The 21026-nt window shown below is 49.5% G+C and overlaps 1 protein-coding gene across 5 annotated transcripts; it reads right to left on the reverse strand.

Annotated features, from left to right (window-relative positions):
• Positions 1 to 1287: 1287 nt before the first annotated feature.
• On the reverse strand, positions 1288 to 16408 carry ETV4 (ETS variant transcription factor 4). Of its 5 annotated transcripts, none has more exons than XM_048927093.1 (12): positions 16297 to 16408; positions 15964 to 16064; positions 15792 to 15888; positions 15572 to 15619; positions 11979 to 12032; positions 9345 to 9468; positions 8928 to 9086; positions 7897 to 8132; positions 4557 to 4625; positions 4066 to 4235; positions 3664 to 3765; positions 1288 to 2955 (listed from the first exon to the last, which is right to left on the reverse strand). In XM_048927093.1, the coding sequence occupies exons 2-12, from the start codon at positions 16006 to 16008 to the stop codon at positions 2734 to 2736; spliced, it is 1326 nt and encodes a 441-aa protein (XP_048783050.1). In that variant the 5' UTR covers positions 16009 to 16064; positions 16297 to 16408; the 3' UTR covers positions 1288 to 2733. The 5 variants fall into 5 exon arrangements, with proteins under 5 accessions (XP_048783050.1, XP_048783047.1, XP_048783046.1 ...); XM_048927090.1 differs by having other exon boundaries at positions 4066 to 4238; XM_048927089.1 differs by having other exon boundaries at positions 9345 to 9471.
• Positions 16409 to 21026: the final 4618 nt, after the last annotated feature.

Genomic DNA, 21026 nt, shown 5'->3' on the forward strand with positions numbered 1-21026 from the left:
CCTGCTGCACTCTGTGCTGGATCAGGGAGAGATGTTTGCATTGTGTCACTGATCCCCCTCCTGGTCAGGTGAGATTTGCTGTTGCTTTTCTTCATTATCACCATTCAGCCTTATGGAATCCAGGGGTAGAATATTTCCTGCGCCGACCTCCATTCAGAAAATCCTATAGATGTGGGCTCAAGAGAGTTCAGCTCCACTTGGCAACCTGTTAGGGCTCATTCCTTTGTCCCAGACAGCACACACTTAAGGGTACATCTGGGACATGCTGTAATGTTGCACGTTAATTATTTACTATGACCAGAAAGGAACTTTGCATTGTGTTCTGTGTGAGAGATTTACAGCACATCCTGCTGGGCTCTGGGCTGTTACTGGAGACAGAGGGACAGTAAGGCTGTGGGGCAAAAGGAGCAACCCAAAAGGAATGCTAGAAAAAAGGTAAAATTGGAAAGAAATGAGTGCTGAGGGTTTATTTCCTGCTGCTCCCAAAGCACCATCGTATCCTGAGGAATAAGCCAGTGGGATTAAATCTTAAATAGGGTGAGGAAACAATAGTAAAAAGTGTGAGAATATCAGGTGTACTTGCATCCAGGTGGCAGAGCGTTGTCATGAGCAGAAATTGCCCCTGGGGGTTTTCCCATGAAGAGCAATGGTGTGAGCTGTGTCCTTCCTCCCTGTTCTACATTTAGCATGGAGAAGAGCTGGTCTGGAAATGTAGGGGGGGAAGGGACAGTGTTGTGCAGGAGCAGTGTCTGCACAACCCTTTGCACCCATAGATGTGCCACAAGGATCCAGCTTGGAGAAAAGCAGCACTGCTGGCTGCAACTGCAGGCATTTGGGTTTCTGAGTGCTGGAAACTCCCATGCAGGGTGGGATGGAGTTGGCACCTCCAGGAGCAGCACAAAGAGTGCTTGGCACCCCAGCAGCCTTGGCCTGGCTGAACTGGGACTGCAGAGTGCATTCATTAGCTCCCACTCTCTGCTGTGGGTATTATAAATCTCTGCCCTTTGGAGGTCACCCCCCCCTCAATTATGAGAACCTGATCTTGCTGATTCCCAGAACTGCTCCGTGCAGCATTGATCCGTGCACTGACAACCCTGAGTGAAAGATGGGGCTGCAATATCACCCGACTGATAATCAGCTCCCTCCTCCTTTCTGGAAGGGAATGGGCTCAAGGGTAGCCCAAAGAACTCCAGAAAACAAATTGCTTCAGGCATCCTGCAGCTTTAAGGCATGGAGCCAAAGCAAGCAAGTGGAACAGCTAGGGGCTAAAAGGAAGGGGCAGCAACCAAAGACATAGACCAATTTATTAATTATAGTATTTTTTTACACTCATAAATAGTAAAGGCAGATTATACCAACAGCAGGGTCCCCCTTTGCCATCACTTTGGGACAGAGGAGGCACTGGTAGAGTGGGATGAGGCAGCAGGGCTGGGAGCCCAGGGCTGAGCATAGGAAGGCAGCAGCAGAGGGGGCTGCTCCTATGCCCCCCCCCAGGAGGGGCTGCTGTCAGCCCTGCAGGGCTGAAGCACAGAGGGAATGGGTCTTTCAGTCTCTTTTGGTACAGATTCACCACGCTGCTCCTCACCCAAATGGGCACTGGATTGGAATTATTAATTAAGAAGTGCAGCACCTCTCCCTGGGGATGCGGTGCTCACTGTGAATTTAGTGGAAAAACAGTTAAAGTGCTGCTTTGGGCTGCAGCTACATCTGCCTTTCCACCACTTCAGACTTTCCTTCAAAGAGGTAAATGCATGCAGAGGTTAGGTCTAACTTCAGATGATAAGAGCTCTGATTTAAGTTACTCCGCAGAGCATTTTCATAATCCCTTCCCCCTCCCTCTCAGGTACTTTTCACACCTCAGATGATTTTCTAGCCAAGCCCATGAGCCTCCAAAGATCCTAGAGATGGTCCTAGCCCTTTCTAGGCTGAAACAGCCACACTACACTGCTGCACAGGTGGCAGAGGCAACAACATTGATTTGATTCACACCCAGCACAGCACATCAGGCAGCTCTGTGGTTGCCCTGTGCTGGTTTCAGGGCCATGCACATTGAGAGTGTGGCCTCTTATCTTCAGCTGCCCAGCTCAGAAATACGTAGCAACCCTGGCATGAGGTGCTGCAGGCAAGGAGGTGGCAATGCAGGAGCATGCACGTACAAGATGGGTACTTTTCAGTGCCAACAAAGCAGTTCAGGAGGAGGCATTTGGTCTGCAGCCACATGGCACAGTTCTCCTGGGCAGAAGGGAAGGTTGGCCCTGAGGAGGTGAATCTGCACAGGTCTGGGCTGCTTCTGGCTGAGGGCGGAATACCCAGGGAATCAGCACTGGAGGAACACAGCCAGCAGCAGCTGTGGCATCCCCAGCTGTGAGAAGAAGCTGAACAGGATGGCATCACCTCTGCCAAGGGGAGGGATGTTGTAGGTGGGCTCCTGCTGGAGGCAGCGACCACCTGTGATGCTGGGAAGCCACAACTGCCCTGCTCAGGTGATGACTTCACACTGAGGAGTGGTCCCATCCTGCCAGATATGGGGTTGGCACCACCAGCACCCAGCAGCCCCATTAACCTCCTGCTGGTTATCCATCCACACATCAACCTGAACCCTTCTCCTGCCCACAGCAGGTATCATAGTTCCATGCAGCCCCAGGCTGGCCTGGGAAAACACCTATACAGCTTGGATACTAACCAGACATCTCCTTATATACACAAACAGGGTGGCACACAGCTCCAGCAGCTCTAGTAGGTGTAGCCTTTGCCGTAGAGCTGTGGGGGGAGGCTCCCAAGGTCAGGCAGGTAAGCAGTGCTCTCATCCAGGTGGGACAGAGGCACCGTGTCCTCCTCACTGATCTGCCGCTCCAGCTCTGCCTTCAGGGCCGGCCTCTGGTTGTCAGGGAAGGCCAGAGAGAACAGAGCCTCAGGCTCACACACAAACTTGTAGACATAGCGCTCCCCTGCCACCTGTAGGGAGAGAGAGAGCAGAGGATGCTGCCAACCACCTCACTGCCCAGCACGGTGTCACACACACAGTTATCCCCTCCAGGGTCCTGGATCTGGAAGAGAACATCCACCATGCGGGGCCAAGGCGCAGGCAGTGGCTCTCTCATCATTCACCTTTGCAGCTGCCTAAATTCAAGCTCTTCTTACTACTGGTATGCAGGAAAATAATACAAAGAGGAGCCATAATTTCTCTGTGTCCCATAATGTCTTTGTTCCCAGCTTCAGCTCCTTTGCACCATCCTCATTTAGCTGCTGCAGAGAGTAGATAAGGAGTGAATAAATCAGCGAGCCCAAGGAGATGGTGCACCTGCAAGGCTTCCTGGCTCTCTCAAAAGGACCATCACAAGTGGCACAAAAGCTCCAGCTCTGTTTATGGGGTTGGATAGTGACCAGGAAAAGGGAGAATGGTTTTAAACTGAGACAGGGGAGGTTGAGGTTGGATATGAGGAGGAAGCTTTTCCACACAGAGGCTGGTGAGGCACTGGAACAGGTTGCCCAAGGAGGCTGTGGATGCCCCATGCCTGCAGGCATTCAAGGCCAGGCTGGATGTGGCTCTGGGCAGCCTGGGCTGCTGGTTGGTGACCCTGCACATAGCAGGGGGTTGAAACCAGATGAGCACTGTGGTCTTTTTCAACCCAGGCCATTCTATGATTCTCTTTGGAAACTCACCTTCTGCATGATGCCTTTCTCATAATAGTAGCGAAGAGAGCGGCTCAGCTTGTCGTAGTTCATGGCTGGCCGGTTCTTCTGGATGCCCCACAGCCTGGCTACCTGCAGGATGAAGCCACAGAGCACGTGAGCAGCTGTGAACAGAGAACATCATTCAGCTGATCAACTTTGGATAAAGGGGACCACAGTCCATATAGAAACATTTACAGCACTTAAGGATGAGGCTCAAACAGTAGCACAGGCTCAGCAGTTCCAATTGCCTGCAGGACATTAAGAACAGTGAAAATGTGGCACTGAGATATGGCTGGTGGGCACAGTGGGGGTGGGCTGAGGTTGGACCTGGGGGTCTTGGAGGTCAGCAGCTGCTCCCCCTGAGCATGCAGAGAAACATGAGGGCTTCACCTCTTCTGGCTCAATCAGCTTGAACTCCATCCCTCTTCCAGTCCAGGCAATGAAGTGGGAGTTGGTGGGATCATCCAATAGAGCCACAAGGAACTGCCAAAGCTGGAGAGATCCCCTCCGCTGGTAGGGGGGGCCCTCCCGGTACCCTCCAACCTCCTGCTTGATGTCACCTGCTGAGAGGGACAAACAAAGTGCTTCTGAGGGTAAAACACAGCTGCAAAGAGAGCACATCCCATAAAAGCTTACCCAGAATATTTCAGTTCATGTTAGCCAAAGTGGCAAATTCACCAGCAGCTCTTCTAGAAGCTCTGATGCACTTCCCAATTAAGATACAATCGTTAGAACGTGCTGCTAAAGATGCTCAGGAAATGGGGTGCCAAAGAGCTGCTCATGAATCACAGTGAATGCACTATGAGCAGCACAGGCAGTGGCCAAGCCATGAGCACAGAGGCTGGATAAGCCCATTTAAAAGAAGTTACTCTTCCTCTAACCTTCAAATTTCTCTGGAACAACGCAGACATCATCAGCAAAGGGCCTCATCTGCTTGTCATAGCTGCAGCCTGGAAGGGGAAGGAAGGCACAAAGGAGTCAGAAGCAGACAGGGCAGCACAAGCACAGCTCTCAGGTGACAGACAGACCCTTTCCTACAGCCCAGCCACCCCACTACAACTTTATCTTCACCACATTTTGTACCATGGATTGAACCAGTTGATCTCCATGGCGCTACCTGGCTTCCTCCAGAACAGCCCTTCCCATCAGGTCTGGGGCAACAGGCTCAGTTTGCACATCTCTCTCTTATCTGAAGCTTAGTATAAGATAACCATGCACTCTGGTGCTGTTTTCACAGGTGAGGAGGCATTATGGTTTGTTTTAGGGGCACTATGAAGATCTTAACAGAGAGCAGCCAACATTCAGGTGCTGATACACAGCATCTTCCCATTGAAATAGAGCCAACATGAAGGCAAAAAACAATCAGAGCCCAAAAATCAAGCAGAAAGACTCCTTCAGATCTCTGTGCAGCACATATTGTTGCCTGGTGCCATAATTTATATCCTCTCTATCTTGTTTCTTGCATTTTCTCTATCAAACACCCTCTGGATGGGAAGCTGTAATTGGGAGCTGTGGGTGAACGCAGCCCATGTCCTTCATACTCCCATGTAAAGCCATCAGTGCCCACAGATATTTTGCTGATGCTGAGGGCAGAAGGGTGTTTGAGCTGACAGACTCTGCATTATTACAATCATAAACCACTCTCAAAGAAGAGGTTTCCTGGGTTTGCCCATTTTCTCCCCCATCTGCCCAGCAAGGCCCAGTGAAGGCATGGTATCAGCAGGGGCACAGCATTCCCTGCTCCCACATGAGTTTGGGTGATGGATTTTTGTCTGCTAAAAAGGAATTAATTCAAAACCTCCATTAAAACACAGGAAAGCAGAAGGAATATTCCCTCTAGAACAGCATGTGGGATGAGCACTGTCAGGGCAGCACATCTTCAGACAGAAACAAATAAGATTTTCCCCTTGTGGAAAATGAGAATTATCCAATTGCTCTGGCACATAGAGAGCTATTTGCAGAACCATGAACTTGATTTCTGTTGGTGACCCTCTGAGATCTCTGCTGTTTGCTCTGCCTTGCCCTGCTCCTATGGGAAGAAGCAGGTGGAGGCTGACACTGACAGAGAGATCTGCACTGGAGCTCTGTGCTATGGCCATGGGACAGGCCAGCTTGGGGGCAGCCAACCTGCTTTAGTGGCAAGCTTTTAGCTCTGCTCATCAACAGGTTTATCTCACACAGCACAGGGTTTTGCTGCAGGGAGCAGCACTCAGGTTTCCAGCAGCAGCTGTGGGTACGAGGCAGAAGTGAAAGGTGATCCCAGCACCTCCATTTTGTGAATGAAATCCCTCTGCCTCCATTCAGAGCAGAGGAACGGGGCCAGGAGGGCACAGAGTGTGACCCCATAATGCCACCCCATAGCACTATCCCATAGGGTCACCTCATAGCACTACCCCAAACAACTGCCCCATAGCATCACCTTATAGTACAATGCAAACCCTGCATCCCGAGCAGCTCAGGGTCACCTCTGCTGCAAAGACCTGACGTGGATGTTCTGTACTGGCTCTGAGATATTGGATGCCTTCCTTTCTGCTGTTAATGGTAGAAGGTTTTTGGTATAATTCCATCCACGCTGATCTCATATCTCTCCCTCTCTGCTTCCTGCCAGCTTCCACATCCCCCTCAAGAGGGAAACTCCCCTTGAAGCTGGGAACATCTTTTCCCTCTCCTCCATTTCTAATGCCTTCAATGGGAAACTTCAGCACCCAGTGTTGAGTTCCCTGCACAGGGCTCTCCAACATATTAATTCATCTGGTTAGGGTCTTCTATGTAGGCACTGCTATGGTCTCCAAATGCCTTCTGAAGGAAGTGAATAGCAGAAGTCTTGAAGAAGATCCTGTTTCTGATGCCTCTTATTACCAAGCAGATAGACAAAGACAAAGAGCTACAGGGAAGGAAAAAAGGTCCTTTTAACACAGTGCACATCATCCTCCAGCTGCAAGGAGCTAAAAGGAAGTTTATCTGCTTGTGTCTGTTGTTGCAACTGTTTGCACCTTTGCACAGATGTGTAACCCAGATCACAGACCTGGGTGGCACAGAGAAGCAGCTCCTATGTTCCCTTGGCATTGGGGCAAACAGGTCCCTTGGCTGTATGCTTCCATTTGCATCATTTCTTGTTCTATGGCAGTGGCAATGCATTGCTACCAAGATACAAGAGAAGCTTGTAGAGCAGAAAATGAAGCAGGGAGACAAGCTCCAACTCCAGTTTCTCTGCCAATCCTTTGGCAGAGCCAAGCTTCTGCCTTCAGGGACTCGCCCTTGGAATCCAACCAGAATGATCAGCATTACCTGACCAGATAAAAATATATCTAAGAATGCAAGATTCTTGTCCAAACCTCCTAAATGCACTGGGCTGGGCAACGACCCAAATGGTTTTCAGAGACTGTGGCCAAGAAGCCGGTTTTGGTTCCATTAATGCAAATGAAATCAGTGGTGTTTATTAATGCAGTGATCCAGTCTGGCTGAAATGAGGTATGGCATTGCATGACCATTTCCCAGGTTTTTAATTACCTACAAACACAGGGCTCCTTTCTCATGCTTTACAGATTCAGGTTTTGATGAATGCGATCCCACATGCCCACATTGCTCTGGAAAGGCTGCGGGGAGGGGGGGGGAATTGAAATCTGGTTCAGACCTCACCACAAAGCACAGGATGTAACAATGAGCACAACCTTGCAGTTTCTGGAGCAGCTTCACCAGAAAGGAGTGGGCAGGAAAACACTTTTCCAGTCAGAACGGGTTTCTCATCCTGTCAAAAATCAGCTGTTGTCCAAAGGCATTCAACTTCAGCATGAGACAAGGAAGAACGTTTGACCTCCAGGGCTGCCAAAACAGGCTTAGGAATAAGCCAAGCTTTTCTAGGTTAATCAAGGAATTGCAAAGCCTCCTCCAAAGGCTGCTTATTCTCTTGTAAAACAACAAGGTGCATGCCTTAAATCTAGTCTGAGTGGGGTTATCTTCACCTTCGAGCTCCTATATCTAGTTTTCAGCCTACCAGAAATTCCTTCCTATAACACCTTACAGAAAGCAAATGCCCCAACCTCCCCTTTAGCACCCCAAGCAGAACTGCTTACATTCCCCAGTACACAGCCACCTTCCCAGCTCCTGAAGATGCAACCAAGCACAATTGGAAAGGCCAGAATCCAACAACGATGGATGTTCACCCATGGACTTGGCTCACCCAAACCAATGCCACTGTCAGAAGGAGCTCCCTTTGCCCACCTGAGTCATACATGTAGTCCACCTGCTCCTGCTTGACGACCACGGCTGCTGGGTACTGACAGCTGCTGCCTGCCTGCTCGTACCGAGGGTCGTGGAACTCCTGCTTGAAGCCCTGTGGGGGGAACTGGAGGCATTGCTCAGATATGGGGCGCTGGTAGGTGATGGGAGCATCCCGGGCCATGCCCTGGGAGGAGGGGAAGGAGCGGCACATCTCCACAGGTGGCTGGTAGGCAGAGCTGCAAGAGAAGAGAGGGCATGGGATGATTTCCTGGCCTTTTGAGCTGGTGTTGGGCTGCTCAAGGGGACAAAGGGCCTCGTGCTGCTTGCTGCATGGGCTGGAGGAGCTGCACACAGAGGTGGGGCAGGGAGTCGACCCTACAGTGGGTATTTGCAATGACAACAACAACAACACAGCCCATCGTTTGCAACAGTGAGCTTCACGTCAGACTTCCCTTCAAACCCCTGGCAGCAGCTGTGGATTCGAGGTGCTTTAGGCTGGGGGGGATTGCTGGAAGTGAGCACTTGGGGTTGGATCATAGAATTTGGTTGTACTGGAAGGATCCTGGAAGTATCTGGTTCCACTCCTCCTGCCATGGGCTGGGTACCCCCCAGCAGCTCTGGCAGCCCAGGGCTCATCCATGGCCACGGACACCTCCAGGGAAGGGCACCTCCAGCACCTCACCACCCTCTGGGTAAAGAATTTTCTCCTCCCATCTCACTCACATCTCCCCTTTTTTTTTAGTTTAAGGGCATTCTCCTCCTGTTTATAAGCTCCTCTCAAGTACAAGGTAGCCGCAATGAGGTCTCCCCCAGAGCCCCCTCTTCTCCCTCAGCCTTTCTCCATAGCAGAGGTGCTGTAGGCTCTGAGCATCCTTGTGGCCTCCTCTGGACCCACCCCACATCTTTGTTGCTCTGGGGGTCTCACAAGGGCAGAGCAGAGGGGCACAGTCCCCTCCCTGCCCTGCTGATGCAGCCATCTCTCCTTCCCAAACCCAAACAGACAGACCCAACCAATGGCTGCCACAGTTCACCTGTTTTCAATGAGGTATCCACAGCTGGACGTGGGGTGGGGTGGCCCTGAAGGAGTCAGGAAGTTCCTGTCCTGTCTGGGGAACTGCTGGAGCTGTGACTGGATTGGGGTTCCTGGGTCGGGGGACTTGATCCCAACTGGTCTGGGTTGATCATAGGCACTGGGGGAGTCAAACATATTGGAGCATTACAATCCTATGGTTATGATGCACTCAGTATTGCACTCATCAGCACTAGGGAGGAAAAAAGATGCTGGCCCTGAGCTATGCCATGCATTGGAAATATCAACCCCCTGTGTTATCCATGCTGCAGATCCATACCACGCTGCCCTCCCCCAGGTCAGGTCGTGGCTACAAGAGCTCATCAGATAACACTGCAGCACCCCATTTCCCAACAGCCCCCATCCCTCCCTGTGTTACCTGGCGTAAAGGCACTGCTCTCCATTGTGGTATTGGAATGGCTGCTTGTGGTTGCAGGACAGCGTGGGGTCCGAGGAGGGACTTTGTGGCTCCTTTTTAATCTTTGCAGGAGGGCTGTGAAAAGCTACTGAGGGGGAGAGGTGGGAAAATCAAGCTGAAACTTCTCTCATTTACAGAGAAAGTCCCGAAGGGTTGCATGCAGGAATCCTATTTTTCAACACATGAAAGCAAAGCTCTGGTTTGCATCACCAGGCAAAACTCTCTTCTGTTGGCATACTTGTTAAACATGTCTTATGGGTAGCATTACCATGTCACACTGCATTAAGTTATAATGCAATCATACGATGCCACACTGAGGATTTCCTGATTGTATGGTTTGTCCTGCATGAAAATAAGTGTGAGGCTTCTGTAGACAATGAGCTGAGAGCTTTCCCTGGGAAAATACTATTATAGATTGCATCCTATTACATACATTGCATCCTATTACTGGCAGTCACCAGGCAAACTCACACAAAAAGCATTTCCAGAAGCACAACCAACTCAGAACTGGAGGTCCTGTTCTAGAAGAGCCTCATCAGTGCTCACACAGAACCCGACTTCAGGTCCCTGTTTTCACCAAACCCACCTCCAAGCTGGAAGAGCAGCTTGCAGGTCCTCTCTGCAGCCTCCCTCCTAGGCTGTAATAGGAGGAATATTTCTGGGCTGGTTAAGGTTTCATGAATAACAAACGTGGGTTGCAGTTCTCAGCGTCAGGATGTGGGTAGCGTTACTTCTTGTGCTTAATTAAATCCAGCAGGGAACTCAACTTCCTTCACCCATTCCTCTGGAAATCTCACCAGGGTTGGTGAGCATCTTCTGCCTATGGGCTCTGCTGCTGCTGCTGGTAGGAGGCTATGGCACTTAGAGGGGAAGGAAGAGTAACCCCAAAGAAATGCCAAGCTCTGTTTATACAAGGGAGAGATCAGTCTCCCAAATGAGGGCTGAGCCCTTCCCAAGGCTTGCTGCAGTCCCTTTGCCAGTTTCCTCCCACCTCTTTGAGGTGACACAACCCTGCTTGCGAGCAGTGGGATGTCCAGAGCTGTGATTACAGTTTGAAGGGTGGAAGATCACATCCTGAGCCACAAATAACTCATTTTGCTGGGTTTGTTTCTGCACTAACCTGTGCCATGGGAGCACCAGCTGTGCCTCACTGCAAGCCTGGCAGTTCCTAAGCACCCCAGCAAGCTGCTAACAAGAGGGTTGGGGAAGGGGCTGCTGCTTCTTTCCCTCAGTACACAACATTCTGACCACTTCTTACTGCTAGCACTTCCCCACCCTGCTCCAGAATTAGATCTCTGCAAGAGGAGGGGGAAAAATAGCCCACTAGTCTGGATCTGTTTGCCCACTTTGGGATTCAGCTCACTCCAGGAAAGCCTGTCTTCACCCTCTGCACCATGCCAGCTCCCAGAGGGATCCAAGCAGCCTGACAGAATCAGAATAAATAAATACATCCATCAGAGAGCAGAGCCTCAAACTGCTTTTGGCTCCCGTGGGCACCCGTGAGCCCCAATGCACAATGTAAAGGGACAGGCAGAACCCATCTAAAAACACTGATGTGTTGGCTGAGCCTGCAGGGAAAAAAAACAAACAACAAAAACCAACACAAATAGAAATACTCTGCCCAGTACACTGAGCTCCATCGAAACCTCAAGCAGTAAAATGTGCTGGGAGCAGCCCACTCCTTCTGGCCCCTGCTAGTTGGAACAGGAGATCGCATTACAACTGGCTCATTCATTGAGATAGGAACATGGGATCAGCCCTCCTCTCAGTTCTAGGTCAAAGAAAGGAAGAAACAAGCTGCATGACTCAGAGAGCGCGCCTGGAGCCAAGCTGGGAAGGAAGGAGGAGAAAACCGCTCAGAGGAGCGTTTCGTTTTGGTTTTCATGGGGAGATTTGCCCTGAGCAGAGAGGAACAGAGATGGGATAACAGCACAGCTGACTGCAGTTGGCTGTCAATGAACATTTACTGCCCAGAGGGTGGAGTGACTGCTGTGCCATTGGCATTTGGGCAGGAGAGGAGCAGGAATTGCTGCACAGCCACGGGCAGAAGCTCCCAGCTCCATGTGGGACCTGCATGGTGCTCTGCAGGATGGATGCAAATGCTGTGCTCTGCACACTCTGGTGCAAACAGGGCTGTTTTCAGCATGTTTTCAGTTCCTAAGGGCAGCATGAGCTCATGTGGGTGAGCAGAGCCCCAGAGCATTCCCCCCTAGGACATGCAACACCCAGAATTCCACACACAGCCTAACTCCTTCCAATCTGGGATGAGCAACAGCACAAATTCTACCTTTGATTATCATATTAACGCCCTCTGTAAGCTCTTCAGGATGCCTGATCGTTCCCACGTGCACCACCTAAAAACAAAACCCACTGAATCTGCTCAGCATAAGGTTTGGTAGCTCTGAGCACACGGACATCCCTGCATGGTGTGAATGGGAACACTGGGGCTTCGTTGTCACCGTCACAACAGAGCAGGACTGAGCAGAGCACTTCAGCCTCCGTATCTGTGTCACATCTGCAGAGTCCTTTGAGGGGTAAATGGAAACACATCCAGCCCTTCTCCCTTGAGGTGCACAGCCACCCCACGCCACTTACGGTTTTCTGAATGGAAGTCAGGCACAAATTGCTCATCGCTGTCTGGAACCTGAGCTGCCAGGGGGAGGGGGAAAGAGAGAGAAAGAGAGGGGAGAATTAGATTTGGTACTTTGTATGGTGTAATTAACAGTAAGGTAGAAATAATTCTATGCTGGAAAGACCTGAGCACTTCAGTGCACACAGAGCTGCTTCCCTTTGGGATTCGTGGATCCAGCTCTGCTGCCCACAGAGCTATGCTTCAGCATCCTGCCCCTTCCTTGGGAGCAGAAAGGGTGACAGCAAGTTTACCAGCTCCAGATTCACTTTTCCCAACCAACATCAAACGTGGGATCTTTTTAAAAAGCATTTAGCAAAGGAAACGCTCTGACCAGCTGGTGGATTTGGAAAGGCTGTGCCAAAGCAGCAAGGAGAGCACGAAACACCTACATCTTTGTATAGGAAGGATCCTTTCAGCAGCTCCAGCAGCAGGGGATAGCTGCTAACAGGATAGGAGATCACTTGTAGATGGGCAGGAAGACAACATTTAGGAGGAAAACAACAATACCTGGAAGGAGATATTGCTGAACAACTCCAGCATCTCACTAACAGCACAAAGTCTAGACTTAATGTCTCCCTCAGCCGAAACAAAGAGCCTCATGGCAAAAAGTCAGCAGCATGATAGAGGAAGGAGTTTGATTGCAAGGTGCTCAAGCGGGCCTTTGGCAGATTAACATTAAAAAAAAGACAAACCCAAATGCTTTCATAGTCCAGAGTGCTACTGTAGGCTGTTTTGACACCAGAATGCTGGGATATCCAAGTGGTGCTGCTTTGTTTGTTGTAGTTACCAGCTCTTGTGATTTCACAGCCGTCAGCCACACGTCCTCCTGCACTTCCTGCATCTCCCATTTGCCAAGAGCAGCATTCCTAACTTCACCCTTGCGCATCCATACAGGGAATAATTCCTTCCAACGTTCCAAGCACAAACACTGCTGAGTCCTATCCTTGCTGATGAGTCTGCTCTGCTTCCCTCAGCCCACATCCCACAGCTCTCACTGCACAGCAAGGAATCATCTTGGGGAGAACCTTCACCACAGCAGACGCCTGTGGCAATAATATTTTATAACTTCCAGCTATTACTTTTATGCCCCTTTAACTGCAGGGAAAGGAAAGTTTGCAGCTGAAGTCACAAAACCACTTACAAAATATACTGCTGGTTCACTGCAGACCTTGCTCTGGATATTGCGGCACGAACAGAAGCCTGCACTCAGCTCTAAAGCAATGCAGGGAGAGTAAAGGGAGATGAGCAATGGAAGCCCACTGATCTCGGTCATGTGAAGCCAAGATAGACAAGACATGCCAAAAATAAACCTCAGGGAATAATCCAGGCTAACAACGGGCAGCAGATTAGAGTGGAACTAGCTGAGCTCTTCTCACTGCAATCACTGCTCCTTAAAATAACCCATGTGCCAGCTAATGGGGACCATAAGTCACAAAAGGAGGGGAACAGAATCAAACCTGCCCAATTCCCGGCATGAACCACCTACAGAAAGTGACTGAGAAGAAATAATGCCATCACACCCTCCGAGCTGAGGTTGGGTTTCTCAGCTCAGCGCGCGTCGCTTTGCTGACAGCTTCATTCCAAGATCTGCACCGTCACCATCTGCCAGCCTCACATCAGCACATTCTGACAGATTCTGGATGCAGATGAGCTGTGTAAAACCTTCCTCTTTTCTGAAAGCATGCAGCAGTTTGTAATCACAGGGCATTTTCTCACACGCGTTTCTCTTGCGTTCAGCCTGGAGGTTTGATCTGATAACACGGATAAAGGGGACGGAAGATCTGCTCGCTATCAGACAGCAACAAAACAGCCTCCAACAGATTTTTGTTCTCCACTTCTACTGCCACCTCTCAGAAATAATCCACTGCACAAAGCCACCTCCAAAGCCTTCCTTTAATGGCTCTTATTTCTGGGCTCTACCCTCTCCTTTCATTTTGTCCCCGTTAAAATCTTGTCTTCTCAGCTCCGAAGATTCATTAGTAATTTCAAGAATAGTCTGTGTGTCCATCAAAAATAAAAGTCATTACATTTTATGAGGCACTGAGCGCTGCAGGCACTGCACTTCTTGTGACTGCAGCATAAAATTAAGGGATAGGAAACCCAGAGCCCCATCCTCAGCTGTGGGATCTTGACAAGATGTTGGGATGCTCTGCCACTCAGCTGCACCCAGAAGATGGAGAGCACAGCACATCATTGCTGAGTGCATTGTGAGGAATCACTCACAGAAAGCAGCAAAGTGTTTGAAGTTATGGGAGCGAAGGGCATTTTAAAGCTGTGGAGCATTCAGACTTATAAAGAGAGTGAGAAGGGGGGGATCTCATCTGGCAGGACGCAAGGAGCGGAGCTGTTAGCACAACCCAAAGTTCCTTCCATCTTCAGAGCTATTAAAGAGTTCTTCCTCCAAGCAGAAGGAACTCAGTAGCAATGATAACATCGTGCTGCTGCTTTTCCTCTAAGGTTTGCATTATAGGTAATGAAACATAATGACAGTTCCCTTTTTCCATCCACTGCTATGAGACCTCAGTGCAGCCTCCCTTCCACCTGAGGCACTGACTGCTGACCATCTGCAGAGTGGGAATGAATTCACACAAATGGGCACCAGTTCTTTGGGTTAATATTTGAGAACGTTATCAAGCATCAGAAAACTCAAAATTGAAAGACTGCTGCAGTCTGACTGATATAAAAATCTCAATGGAGAAATCAGTCCCAAGCAAGCATGCAGCTCCATAGATCCAATATACAGCCAGTAATTAATACCAACATTCCTGCTCCAAATTAGCAGTGTTTCAACCCCAGAACAGCCTCAGTTAATTCCTATTGTACCCTGAAATCCTCACTGAATTCTGCCTACTCCAAATTGAAAAGAACCACAAAGATGTTCCTTTACTTAACTACTGTTTAACTGTTGAGAACCGATATCACAGTGAGCGCTCTCCTATTGACCACGAGTCGGTCCTTAAGGAAACCTTTTCAGTTCCTCTACAAAACAGATCGTTTGAAGCACTGAAATTAGAACAAATTCACTACATCGCTCAGAACCATTTTCACTCGGAATTAACGGCACTCCCCAGCACTTGAGGTTTTCTCTTCTTTGAAGCCAAGAGAGAAAACAGTTTAGATATTAATGTAGAAAGATGAACTCCAGGATGGTACTTGCAGAGAATTATCTTCCAAAAAGAAAAAGCCTTAGGAAAAGCACCTCGGCTCCTAAACTAAAATAACAGTTCATTGTTTGTTTAAGAAAATAGAATTGTTTTGGTAACTAACAAAGATCAGCGACAAATTAGCATAAAATCAAACCGGTTACAAGTAGAGGCTGAAACAAAAATTGTAACCAGGAAAACGGGCTGGCAGCCAAGTTCCATTCATAAGCAAATACCCAGCACAATGGTGTGATTCATGCTTCTTCATTTACACAGCGCAGAGGTTGGCAAGCCTGAAAAAAATCCTCAATGTTTGGAGCTGGGCAAACAAAGCAAAGGAACAGTACAAACACCAAAAAGACAAAGAAGCGAAAGACGAAGAAACCAAAACAGAGCGAGGGGAAGGAGCCTACCTTCTGTCAGCCAAGTCTCCTGGAACTGGCTCAAGTCCTGGAAGAGGTCTGCACGAAAAGCGAGAGGTTTCTTCAGTGGAGCTCTGGGGAGGGACAGCGGGATGCTCCAGCGGGGAGACGCCGGGCGGGACGGGGAGGTGGGGGCGGAGGCACAGGGGGAGGACCCGGCCCCTGCCCAGAGCCTTCCCCAGCCTCCCCCGCCAGCCCCCCCCACCCTTACCTTCCGAATCCTGCGCCGGCAGTAAGCCCGGCTCCATGGGGCTCTTCCCAGCGCTCGTCGGAGTCCGGCACCCGGAGCCCGCATGGCCCGGCGGCGGCTGCGGGAGGAGCGGATCAGCGCGGGCCGCCCAGACCCTGAGCCCCATCCCACTCCCGGTAGAGCCACCACTCACCTGGGGGAAAGTGAACGGCACCTGCTGGTCCACGTACCCCTTCATCCTGCCGCCCGGGCGCTACCTCCGCGGCCGCGGAGCTGCCGGCTCTCGGAGCGCACCTGGGGGAAGCACAGAGGAGGGCTACCAGCGGGCCGGCAACAGCTACCGAGGGCGGGGGCTACAAGCGGGGCACCCCCCACCGGAGAGAGGGCTGGAAGAACCAGGACTCTAAGGAAGCTCCGTGCCGCTTTTAGAACTAAAGTAAGCGAGCGGGACAGAACTCCCCGAGCCCAAGAACGAGCCTCCCCTGGTCCCAGGACGAGTCCCCGACCCTCCGGCCCCGCGTCTCACCCGGTGGCGGCTCCCGGCCCATGCGGAGCCCCGCGCAGCCCCGCCCGCGCGGCCGTTCAGGCCGTTGAGCGCCCGGGGGCGGCCTCCCATTGGCGCATCGCCGCCTTCACGAGCTCAGCTCCCTGCTCCTTTGTTTCATTGACTTCGTGAATGAAGCCCTGAGCTGGGGCGCGTCCGCCAATCGCAGCTGGTTGAGGGGAAAGTAGGCGTGGCTTTATCCGCCGGGACCAATCAGAGCGCGGCGCTCTGGTGTTCATTCAAGGACGGAGCGCCCATTCATAAAAAAAACTCTGGAAGTTCATTCATGAAAGGCTGTAAAGGAGCTCGAACCGCGCCGACCGAGCACGTCCAGCCTGCACTTTCAGCCTCCTACCCAGAGCGGCACACGACAGGGCCTGCCAGTTCTCACCCACACTGCAGTCATTTTCTAACAGTCTTCAGGTTATTTTCAGCCCCGTTCCGGGGAAGTTCTTCAAGTTCCAACAAGATTTGGAAAAAAAAATCTCACTCGTGCATCTGGAGTTAGAATAATTAAAGCCTTAGCAACCAAAACCAGTTTTACCCTTGCTGCACAGGAAGGGACGAGAGCACAGATTACTGTTAACACTCTATAGAAACTGTACATTTTGTCCTGTTTTCTCTACAGCCAATGCAATCAGCACAACACGCTTATGATGGAAAAGTATTTAGTTTGAATGTATTTTAATCTTTCTGCTGGAAAAAAAAAAGGCAGCTCCAGCGTTACCAGGAACCCACTGTCAGGAAAACAGCCCCAAAATGTAGTTTTAACCTGTTCATGGGAGCAAAACAAGAACAGGATAACTTCTACCACATCCCCAGATATTACAAATATGTGCTTAAATGCAGCTCAAGGAATTTAACTTCCTCTGGCTTGAGAAGGCCACTGAAGCATAGGAGTTCATCTTCTGACTTTTCAGTTTTGCTGAATTAGATTCTGTTTGCGTGTCTTTAGCAGTTTGTTCAAGCAGTTAAACTCAATCTAAACTGTTGGAAAGCTGCAAGAGAATACATCCCCCAGTTAGATTGCTGTTCAGTAATTCATACTTCAAGCGTCCTGCAAAGTCTACGAGACACCAGACACCCCTGCTTTGCTTTGCACTTTCTGCTATACAGGTCACTGCAAAATAGCTTTTTGACTCTTGGTTATTAATGCTGCATTTCCTGGTTAAGATATAATGGAACCTTTGTTATTTCAGATCTGATTTCAACATATGGCTGTGCTCTGAACAGGATGGGATTTTCCACTGTTAGATTTGTTTGCTTTATGATCTTCTAATTTCCCATCCAGCGGGCAGTGACAGAACTGGCAGAGGCCTTGTGTCTCTGCATGGTTGTCTTCTCCCTTCCCCATCTCTATAACACAAAAATAACCTTTCCAGCTTTCTTGACTGCTGTCAAATCTGTAGGTGCAGAGACACATTTAGAACACAGCATAAGCAGACCTGCAGTTTAATAAAAATAAACAGCTGGGTGAAGAGCTCAGGTTTCCTACCATCAGGATGGAGTTCAGCCATTCTCCAGTGCCACGTTGTTCCCTGGGTGGGGAGGTTGTGAGGAAGGTGCTGAGTCCATGCTTTAGCTGTTGATTTTAGCCTTAAGTTGATGCAATATCTGAGAGAATGCAGATCCTGACCCAGGAAACACTTTTGAGTGTTTTTGTGTCATTCTAAATCAGCTTCATGAAGCTCCCAGCTCTGGATTGCTGCTGTTCCTGCAGCCTTTTGCTTTTGCTCTTCTGGTCATGGAAGTCTGAGTCCTTTTGTTTTGCAAACTGGACCATAAAAACGAGCTAGAAGGAATCCAAGGAATAATGTCACCTGATTTCCAAGAGGGATGCTTGGCAGCGTCCCCATCATAACTCAGTCTGAGACAGAACATGAAATAAAGGCTGTGCTGAAGGAAGTCCAAAAGCAAAGCTGGCATAACGGGTCTGCATTCCTAGAAAAAGAGTGGAGGTGATTGGCAGACACAGGTGACTGACCAAGGTTCAAAGTGCACAGCGTGCTTCCTTGCTGGGAAGTTTTCTTTCTCCAGCACAAACGTTTCAGTCGCAAGGATGACTTTGTTTGGTTTTCCTGCAACCTGCAGAGTTATTTGCTCATCTGAACGTCTGGTCTCAATTTCATGGTGTTATATGGGAGCATTTCAGCAGGAGGATTCCACTGGTCGTAGAGCTTTGCTTAGGAGCATCGCTATGCCTCACTTATTTAGGTGGCTTCTATAGCATCTCAATGCACATGGAAGCATCTGGGCAGGTTTCTTTCAGTCTTGGGGTGGTTTCACACACAGCTCAGAAGCTGGAGACAGCACTTTCCTATCAGGTCTTCTGAACAAAATGTCCCTGTTAAGTATTCATGCCAGCTACTTTTTATAATGTTCAGAGTGAGAGAAGACAGCTCAGGCACTTTGTCTGCAGGAAGGAAGCAATTAAATTATTAGCACTTTGAGAAATTAAATGATATAACTTATGGCAGAATAAGTTTAGCAAAATGTTATAATGTAAGAAAACAATTAAAAAGAGTTATATAAGGTTGGGTGGCTTCTTTATTGTGATAGAGTGGGCAGCTAATTGATTGTCATCTCCCTATAATGTACCAGAGCAGTTGTGACAGCAAATAGAGAAACTTGTGCTCAGGATCTATGGAGGAGGACTGTAGAGAAAGGGGAAAGTGAGAAGCAAGCAGCCTGTGTCCCTCCATTCCTTCTCTTTGTATCCTGTGGGAAATGAAATAGAGGATTTCCTTGTCCTCTTTTCCAGCTCCCAAGGCCAGGTGCTGCAAACCAGCCCCTCCTCTTACAGCAATGCAGGAAGCAGAAATGCTTCAGAATTGAATCCCCCAAAATGAGGCAAGCACAGAAGGTGCTTTAGCAGCTCTGGTGGTGATGCTGGTTTCGTTTGCTGGGGGATGACTGGAGCTGCTGGAGCACAGAGCCATGTGTGGCAAGTGGGAGACTGTCAGCAGCTGAAATGGGTAAGGACAAAAGCAATGGAGCTAGTAAGGAGGTAAAGGAGGTGCTGGTCATTAGCAAGCACTCAATTAAGGCAGGAGAGGAGCACAGACTTCACTGGTGGCTGCACAGAGCTGGGGTAGCACGGCAGACACACAGCTGTTAGCAGGTACCAGCAACTCGCCCCATTACAGCTGAAGTAACCACCAATAAAACCTAATCAATGAAATCCCTTTTAAGCTGGTTGGATCAGTGACCCAGAAAATAGCTCCCCTGCAGAAAAGGAAATGATAGTCTATAAAGTGAGAAGTCAATGGGAAAAATCTATTAAAGCGACTGAGCTATCAGGAGACCTTTGGTGTTAACTGAAACCTTTTGGAAAGAAGCCACAAAACTTGCAGCAGACTTTTAACCCTCCAGATCCTGCGGTGGCAGAGGAGCCATCCGTCCTGCTGCAGCCCAGTAGAGGGCAACACAGACAGCTCGGCTCCCAGATGCTCTCACGTTGGTGGGGCAGTGCCTGTAGGATGATGGAAGGGATGCAGAGGAAGCACCGGGCGGTGGGGTCAGCCATTCGGATTGCAGTGAGATGCCGCAGAGTGGCCACCGGTGTGGGCAGTGATGCTGGTGAGCACCGACCCAACGCTTGGTTCTCCTTGCAGGGCTCTGAGCTCGTTTTCCCCAGTGATCTGCAGCACACCTGGAACTCTCAGCCAGTTTCTGTGTGCTGACGTTGGTTGGCAGCCCAGCAATCAGCACAGCATCCTCAGCCTGGGGGGGTAAGGAGGATGAATGTGGTGGAGCTAAAAGAGTATAACAAAGTAGACGGTCCTTTGCACCTAAATTTAACATGACCCACGAAAAAAAGATGTGTATATATTTGATTTCCCATTGAAGTCTTCTTCTGGTCCCAAAATCTTCTCTCCTTTGGCTGGCTGTGGACAGCAGTGATTGTTTGTTAAGGCTGGAAGACAGAAAGCAAAATCTCTACCTTGCTACTGCCCCTTCTCATGGAACTGCACTCTTATGTCAGAAAGTAACCAGGGATCCAACAGATGTGAGGGTATGGTGAAATCACAACAAAAATGGGAAACGCATCTTGAAAGACACAGACCTCCTGAAAACCTGATGATTCAGATTATGGCATGCACTGAGTTCCAGCTCAGCTTAATTTGGCTCAGTGAACCTGCAAAGTACTTTGCAGGAAGGTTTAGATCATCCACCACCCCCATTTGCTATGTACAAATGAGAAATTCAGTGATGCAAAGTTGGGGAAATGCATTATCCAGGGCTGTGATCAGTTCTCAGACTTGATTCTTGCCCATGATAAGCAGTAAGGAAGCCAGCACATCCAGGTGGAAGTAGAAGTATCAGATCTGCTTCCATGGATTCATTTAAAACCTATTGGAAGTGCTATAGCAAATCTACCAACCCCCCCCCCCCCCCACACACACACACACTCAGCCCTTTTGTTGCCTCTTTAGTTGGTACCTCTGACTTTCCTTCCTTTCTGCTTGGGTTTAATACAAAATAAAGGCCTTTACACACCAGGAGACTGTGGAAAACCTTTTCCAAAGCGGTAAGAAAATCCATAGAATTACAATGTGAGAAAACATTTTCTAAAGCAGCTTCATTGGGTCTGGGATGTCGTAGAGCTGCAGGAGCTGAGGTTCCTGTCTGCCTGCAGTAAGAGTGATATTAAAGCTCCACTTTCTGAAAGAGGCTCCCACTTTATCAGATTTTACCTTGTTTTCTTTATA

This window comes from Lagopus muta, chromosome 25 (genome assembly GCF_023343835.1).
Source record: "Lagopus muta isolate bLagMut1 chromosome 25, bLagMut1 primary, whole genome shotgun sequence".
Lineage (NCBI taxonomy): Eukaryota > Metazoa > Chordata > Aves > Galliformes > Phasianidae > Lagopus > Lagopus muta.